The sequence below is a fragment of the Bison bison genome, unplaced genomic scaffold (genome assembly GCF_000754665.1).
Source record: "Bison bison bison isolate TAMUID 2011002044 unplaced genomic scaffold, Bison_UMD1.0 scf7180017864360, whole genome shotgun sequence".
In the NCBI taxonomy this organism is placed as follows: domain Eukaryota; kingdom Metazoa; phylum Chordata; class Mammalia; order Artiodactyla; family Bovidae; genus Bison; species Bison bison.
The window spans coordinates 626,792-634,824 of NW_011494932.1; the positions used below are offsets into that span (position 1 = coordinate 626,792).

The 8,033-nt window shown below is 40.4% G+C and overlaps 1 protein-coding gene across 1 annotated transcript in view; it reads right to left on the reverse strand.

Annotated features, from left to right (window-relative positions):
* DOK6 (docking protein 6) overlaps positions 1–8,033 on the reverse strand; it is a 193,480-nt gene that overhangs the window by 87,899 nt on the left and 97,548 nt on the right. The window contains exon 4 of the mRNA XM_010855226.1: positions 2,496–2,615. Within this exon, the coding sequence (XP_010853528.1) occupies positions 2,496–2,615 (120 nt within the window). The remainder of the gene's footprint in view (positions 1–2,495; positions 2,616–8,033) is intronic.

Here is an 8,033-nt window from a genome sequence, read left to right on the forward strand (position 1 = left end):
AACTGTGAACTTCCAGATGTTCAAGCTGGATTTAGAAAAGGCAGAGGAACCAGAGATCAAATTGCCAATATCTGCTGGATCATTGAAAAAGCAAGAGAATTCCAGAAAATCATCTCTTTCTGCTTTATTGACTATGCCAGAGCCTTTGACTGTGTGCATCACAACAAACAGAAAATTCTGAAAGAGATGGGAATACCAGACCACCTGATCTTCCTCCTGAGAAATCTGTATGCAGGTCAAGAAGCAACAGTTAGAACTGGACATGGAACAACAGACTGGTTCCAAACTGGGAAAGGAGTAAGTCAAGGCTGTATATTGCCACCCTACTTATTTAACTTACAAGCAGAGTACATCATGAGAAATGCTGGACTGGATGAAGCACAATCTGGAATCAAGATTGCCGGGAAAAATATCAATAACCTCAAATATGCAGATGACACCACCCTTCTGACAAAGCAAAGAACTAAAGGGCCTCTTGATGAAAGTGAAAGAGGAGAGTGAAAAAGTTCCTTAAAACTCAACATTCAGAAAACTAAGATCATGGCGTCTAGTCCCATTACTTCATCAAATAGATGGGGAAACTGGAAACAGTGAGAGACTATATTTTTTGGTCTCCAAAATCACTGCAGATGGTGACTGCAGCCATGAAATCAAAAGATGCTTGCTCCTTAGAAGAAAAGTTATGACCAACCTAGACAGCTTATTACAAAGCAGAGACATTACTTTGCCAACAAAGGTCCGTCTAGTCAAAGCTATGGTTTTTCCAGTGGTCATGTATGGATGTGAGAGTGGGACTATAAAGAAAGCTGAGTACCAAAGAATTGATGCTTTTGAACTGTGGTGTTGGAGAAGACCCTGGGACTGCAAGGAGATCCAACCAGTCCATCCTAAAGGAAATCAGTCCTGAATATTCATTGGAAGGACTGATTCTGAAGCTGAAACTCCAAAACTTTGGCAACCTGATGTGAAGAACTGACTTGTTGGAAAAGACCATGACGCTGGGAAAGATTGAAGGCGGGAGGAGAAGGGGATGACAGAGGATGAGATGGATGGATGGCATCACTGACTCAAAGGACATGAATGAGTAAACTCTAGGAGTTGTTGATGAACAGGGAGGCCTGGTGTGCTATACAGTCTATGGGGTTGCAAAGAGTTGGACACAACTGAGCAACTGAACTGAAATGAACTGTTGCTATAGACTGAACTGTGTCTCCCTAAATTCATAGGTTTAAGCCCTAACTCCCAAGGTGGTAGGATAGGAGATGGAGCCTTTGGGAGTAATTAAGTTTAGAGGAAGTCATGAGGATGGGATCCTCATAATGAATTAGCACCCTTGTAAGGAAGGACAGGAGACAGCTTGTTCTTCTCTCCCTCTCCCACATGGATCCACAGCAAGAACTTGGCCTCCGAAGCTGTGAGGAGTTAACTCCTGTTGTCCAAGCCACCCAGTCTGTGGTATTTTGTTATGGCAGCCTGAGCAAAGACATAATATTCTCCCCATTCCCTAAAATCTACTGAAAAACAACATAAGTCAAGATTGTTTATGTAGACTCCAAATCTATGACAATGCTTTAAGAAGAAATGTAGGACTACTACTGTTCATTAAAAACCTTATGTACAGTGAGTTAATGTATTGATTGTTTATTGAAATAAATGGCAATGTCACAGAGCAAGAATGTAGGGGACCTGGGCTTTACCTTAGCATTTTTCTAGGTGGTATGCAGTCTTGAGACAGACCCTTAATAGCTGAGGTGGATCAGTATACTTTCCTCTAAAGGATTGGTCTGATGTACCCCAGTGTTCATAGCAGCACTATTTACACAGCTAGGATATAGCAGCAACCTCAATGTCCAACAAACACGAATGGATAAAGAAGCTATGACACATACATACAATGGAATATTACTTAGCAATAAAAAGGAAGGCATTTGAGTCAGTTCTAGTGAGGTGGATGAACCTAGAGCCTGTTATACAGAATGAAGTAAGTCAGAAAGAGAAAAACAAATTTAGTATATTAATGGATAGCTATGCAATCTAGAAAGATAGTAATGATGAACATATTTGCAGGGCAGGGACAGAGACATAGAGAACAGACTTTGGACACAGTGGGGGATGGAGGGGGTGGAGCAAATTGAGAGACTAGCATTTAAACCTATTCATCACCGTATGTAAAACAGAGAGCTAATGGGAAGTTGCTGTATAATATGGGTGCTTGTCCCCAAACTCAACCTGGTGCTTTGGGACAACCTGAAGGGCTGGGATGGAGTGGGGGCTGGGAGGGAGGTTCAAGAGAGAGGGGGCACATGTATACTAGTGGCTGATTCGCGTTGCTGCACGGCAGAAGCCAACAGAATATTGTAAAGCAATTATCCTCCAATTAAAACTGACTTTTTTTAAAAAAAGGATTGGTCCAAAACATTTCTGAAGTCCTTTCAGTTCCAAAGTTCGACAACTCCCCGTGCACTTTAAAGGGAAGGACGGAGCCGCACACTTACCGTTCTGCTCCCTCTGCACTCCTGCCGCCAGGAGATCGGGCTCCCCGAGGCTGATGTCATTGAGCCGGGTCCCCAGACACTCCATGCAGAGGTGTTTGCACCACTCCTCAGCTTCCAGCTCTGAAAAGAAGCACAGGCCATCAGAGTCAGCCAAGGCTGCCTGGGAAGAACGAAGAGGACTGCTTCCTGAACCAACTACCCCGGCAAGTGGTGAGCCTTAAAAATCCACTTTAAGAAAGCTAGAAAGCTGTATTCAAGAAGTGAAATAAAACAGTCTCCATGACTGTTGCCCATGATTTGACATTATAACATTGTATCTATTGTATATTAAAGATATTTTAAATTATCCCTATGTAATTTATCTTATTTATAAAGAATAGACTGAGAAGATTTGTTTACTATCCAGTATACTTAAGATTGATTTAGTTTGGGGAGAGAACGTACTTAATTTAAATATTAAATATAAAAATTATGAAGTATATAATATTTAATTAAATATAAAGTAAAAATACTTAAGTGAATAGCTGGAAAACGTCAAACTAAACACACGAATGTCTTCCTGAATGTAACGTTGGTTTGTGCAGACAGAAGGTCTGATCCTCGAGCCATTCTGAACTGCCGTGGATCACAGATCAACAAAAGAACAACCATTTTTTTTTCTACAAACATCAGAAGTTTTTAAAGTAAGGGCCATCCTTACTTTAAAAAATTAGGGATAGGATATTGAAAATAACTTTCCCCTTTAGAAAGCTCCAATTGCCTAAAGATATTAATTAGATCACTCTCTTTTTACTGCCGTTACTCTGCAACTTCTTTGTATCTGTGTTTTTCCTTTGCTGAAAACATAAGAGTATCTCACACCTCACAGAGTCTTGTAGTATCAAATGCTTCCACAAACATGGATGAATTTGAACTTAATATAAGACCTAGGTGGGCGAGATGGTTAAGGATATCCTAGCATGGGTCAGCACCAAGACAGAATTGGAGGCAAAGAGTTCTAACTATTTTTGTATCCAAAGGAGTATGAGGTTAGAAATTTGGGGCCAAGCCCCCAAATCGATTCACAGAAATTGAATAAGAGCTTTCTATTGACATCTGACCAGAGAATAGAACTCTGTGGGAGACTGTGGGTTCTTTTTACTTTCTAACAATATTCCATGGTCTTGATAAAATAGGAATTTCTGACTTTTCATGTAGCATAATTCTGTACTAGAGCCATTTAATATAGCTTTCCTTTAAAGTTCTTGCTGTTCTCTGTGGATGACATTCCAGCCCTTGCCTTGGCATTTTAAATCCCCATAACAACGTCATCTGTGACAAGGTTTCTTGACTCTAGGGATTTGAGCACCAACTTCTCTGCTCCATGGCCAATGCCATCAAACCTGGCTAACACTTCCTTCCTGTGCTGGGTCACTCTGCCTTAGCATCAAGAACGAGTTTGATCAATGAGATGGCAAGCCAAATTTGTCATTTATTTTTACTTTATGAAGACCATGGAATATTGTTAGAAAATAAAAAGAACACACAATCTCCCACAGAGCACTATTCTCCTAAAAACAACAGTTCCCATGTTCCAATCACAAAAGTGGTTTTTCTTTGCAAAAGGAATGGTTAGAATCCTTCAGGGATGGTTCTCTGTGATGTTAGTCACTGCGCCTGCATACATCGAGGAGAGAGTAGATTCTCATGCGGCCTGGTTTGGGTGGTGGGCTTTTCCTCAGGAATCTAGAAATAAATCTAGAAAATGAACCTTCCCATTCACTCTATGATGTTGTTTAGTTGCTAAATTGTGTCTGACTCTGCAACTTCATGGGCTGTAGCCCACCAGGCTCCACTGTCCACGGAATTCTCAGGCAAGAATTCTGGCGTGGGTTGCCATTTCCTTCTCCAGGGGATCTTCCCAACCCAGGGATTGAACCTGCGACTTCTGCATTGGCAGGCAGATTCTCTACCACTGAGCCACCAGGGAAGCCCAGGGCTACTATAATGACAAAAAAGCATTGCTGAGACTCACAGCTTTCTTAAAAAAACCCTTTTCTTCTAGAAACAGAATGCCAGCATTCATAGAAAAAATGTATAGAAGCAACAACAGCATATATTGAAAATAATTTTTATTAGGTATATGAGTTTCGACATATAATTTATGAAAGTTTTGAAAGCTTTCCTAACAACAATCAGAATCTCAAGCCAATTTCCATGACATGTCTCTAGAAGTCCTTGACATTTCTGGGAAGGGACACAACACGACTCCAGCTTTTGCTTTTTACATTTCAATGTTTTGAATGTTTCTCAGAACTACAATACTTTAAATCACCAGTGAAGTCACATGCAGGTAACACCTCATCTGCAGGACTACCTGCTAATATTTCCAGGACCCCAAAGATGGAAAGAAGAGTATCTACTATGCCATTTGAGGTGAAAATAAAAGTGTTAAATATGACAAAGCATCTTTGCACCAACGTTCCTTTTAACTGTTTCTGGTCTCATGGTCCAGTGGTTCACACGGCATGGTCCTAGGATTCTCATTATCAAGATTTCCTGGGAGTTTATTGAAACTGGAGATCTGCCCATCCCAGCCCTTGCTTGTTTGTTTAGTCCCTCAGCTGCATCTGAATCTTTGCAACTCTATGAGGGCAGGAGGAGAAGGGGACGGCAGAGGATGAGATGGTTGGATGGCATCACCGACTCATGGACGTGAGTCTGAGTAGGCTCTGGGAGTTGGTGATGGACAGGGAAGCCTGGCGTGTTGCAGGCTATGGAGTTGAAAAGAGTCGGACACGACTGAGCGACTGAACTGAACTGAACTGAATTGAGGGCTGTGGCTGAGCCTGGAGGAGCTGGGGCTCCAGGACCTGGGCTGAGCAGTGAGCAGGGAACCTGTTCAGGGACTTGCAGGGCAAGCAGCAAAGGGAGGGTGTGTGTGAGTGTGTGTATTGGTGTGTGTCTTTGTGTGAGTGTGTATCAGTGCATGTGAGTGTGTCTAAGTGTCTATCAGTGCACGTGAGTGTGTATATGAGTGTGTCAGTGTGTGAGTATTTGTGAGAGTGTGAGTGATGAGTGAGTCCGTGGGTCTGTGTATCAGTATGTGAATCCGTGAGGCATTTGTGTCAGAGTATGAGTAAGCATTGTGTGTCTGTGTGAGTGTGTGTCTGCACCGATGTGCTGGAGGAACCAGGCTGCATGGAGGGTGGCCAGGACTGAAATGGGGAGGCAGGTCTAGGGGCCACACCACTGCCCGTGACCAGTGCGGGTCAGCCCTGAGGTCACGGTCAAGTCTGAGAAGCAGTTGGCACTCCGGCCGTCCTCTTCCAGGTTGTGTCTGGTTCAGTTAGATCAGCCCCAAATGTGCACGTCACGTCAAAAGTATTCACTTTTGTAGTCTGCACACTTGATCTAACAGTCTTGTTGCAGACAAGTACATTTGTTTGAGAATTATACAAGGCTTTGTGGTTTAAAACCTGTTTTTGATGGTCACCTTTCAAATAATTAGAGCTGTGCTTTTTATTTGTTCTTTCTTAGGCAAATGCTCTGTATTGAAGTCCTTTAATATCTTTTATTGCGCGTTAATTTACTTTGTCCCATCCTTATTTAATTAGCGTTTTTCTCCCAGTTAACCTTACATCTTTCACCTTTCTATTTTCACAGAACTGAGCAGATTAAACACAAAGGCAATAATCTCAACCCACTGCATTTTTAAATAATTATTTTCCCATAAATTCAGTGCCTTTTGTCTTTATTTTATCTTTCAAATGTCTATCTTGCTCTATACATAGTGTGTAAATAATGAAATTTCTTTGTGGAGAAATAAAGGCAGAAAATGTTCTACAACGTTTTCTGCATTTTCCTCTTCATGGTGGAAGTGCTTTTTCATTTACATGTCTTTTTCGGGTAGCCTGCAGCTATGCTCAAATTCTTAATTCAGGTAAATAACTTTTCTCTGGCACAGAAACCTAAATAACATTTTCATTATGTATAGGATTCGTTAAATGGAGAAATCTGGCAATTTCCAAAAGAGAAAAGCTGAAAGATGTTTATGAATAACAAGACAAATAGTAGAGAAGGGAGACTAAACTAACTGAGTGAATTATGAGACAAATGGGCTTATTGATTGTAGGGAGAATGACCATCAGCAGTCCTGCAGAGGAGAGATACAGTCATAGACGGATGGCCACTCCTGAGTGTCTTCCCATCACTTCTTTTTAGAATTCTGGGGAAAGTACAGTTATATTCCTCTGCATAAGAGGAGGTCTTTATACCAGACTCTTAATAAATACTTACTGAACAAATGATTAAATTTAAGTTTTATCACTTTCACTAAATTTAGGCCTTAGGATAAAGACATGAGGGTTAAATGATCCAAAAGGAGCTTTGAAAACAGTGAAAAATTTTCTCCCATGTATACAGAAAACAGGCTGTCAGCTAAAATCATATAGCAGAATTAAAAATAGCACCAACTCAGTTTCATGGTAATTTATTGTAAGATGCAGGCAAGACTAGCTTTATGTGGAAATAATAATTTAGTCCTCATTAAATTTGGCTTTTATTGAAAATCTTATCAAAATTTAGGTAAAATAATACTGCTTTGTCTTCAGCAAAATCAGGAATTTTTAAGTATATGTAATTTTTATCTGCTGGGCAGATTTGCTATAATTTGGTGATAAATGTTGTTTTTGTGGTATTAAAGTCTTCTTAGATACATGCTTTTCTGGAAAATGAAGAAAAAAAATGTCTCCTGATGTAGACTGTTGCTTAAAGAATACAAAGAACTCTCTTATTGTTATTTGAAATTTATAGAGCCATTAAAGTATACATTTTGATGATACTTTTCATTCTTAAAAATTGGCACCTACTTGTTACTAAGCAGGAATCCCTTAGAAGAAATGGAGTAGCCATCATGGTCAACAAAAGAGTCTGAAATGCAGTACTTGGATGCAATCTCAAAGACGACAGAATGATCTCTGTTTGTTTCCAAGGCAAACCATTCAATAGCACAGTAATCCAAGTCTATGCCCCAACCAGTAATGCTGAAGAAGCTGAAATTGAACGGTTCTATGAAGACCTACAAGACCTTTTAGAATTAACACCTAAAAAAGATGTCTTTTCATTATAAGGGACTGGAATGCAAAAGTAGGAAGTCAAGAAACACCTGGAGTAACAGGCAAATTTGGCCTTGGATATGGAATGAAGCAGGGCAAAGACTAATAGAGTTTTGCCAAGAGAATGCACTGGTCATAGCAAACACCCTCTTCCAACAACACAAGAGAACACTCTACACATGGACATCACCAGATGGTCAACATCGAAATCAGATTGATTATATTCTTTGCAGCCAAAGATGGAGAAGCTCTATACAGTCAACAAAAACAAGACCAGGAGCTGACTGTGGCTCAGATCATGAACTCCTTATTGCCAAATTCACACTTAAATTGAAGAAAGTAGGGAAAACCACTAGACCATTCAGGTATGACCTAAATCAAATCCCTTATGATTATACAGTGGAAGTGAGAAATAGATTTAAGGGACTAGATCTGATAGATA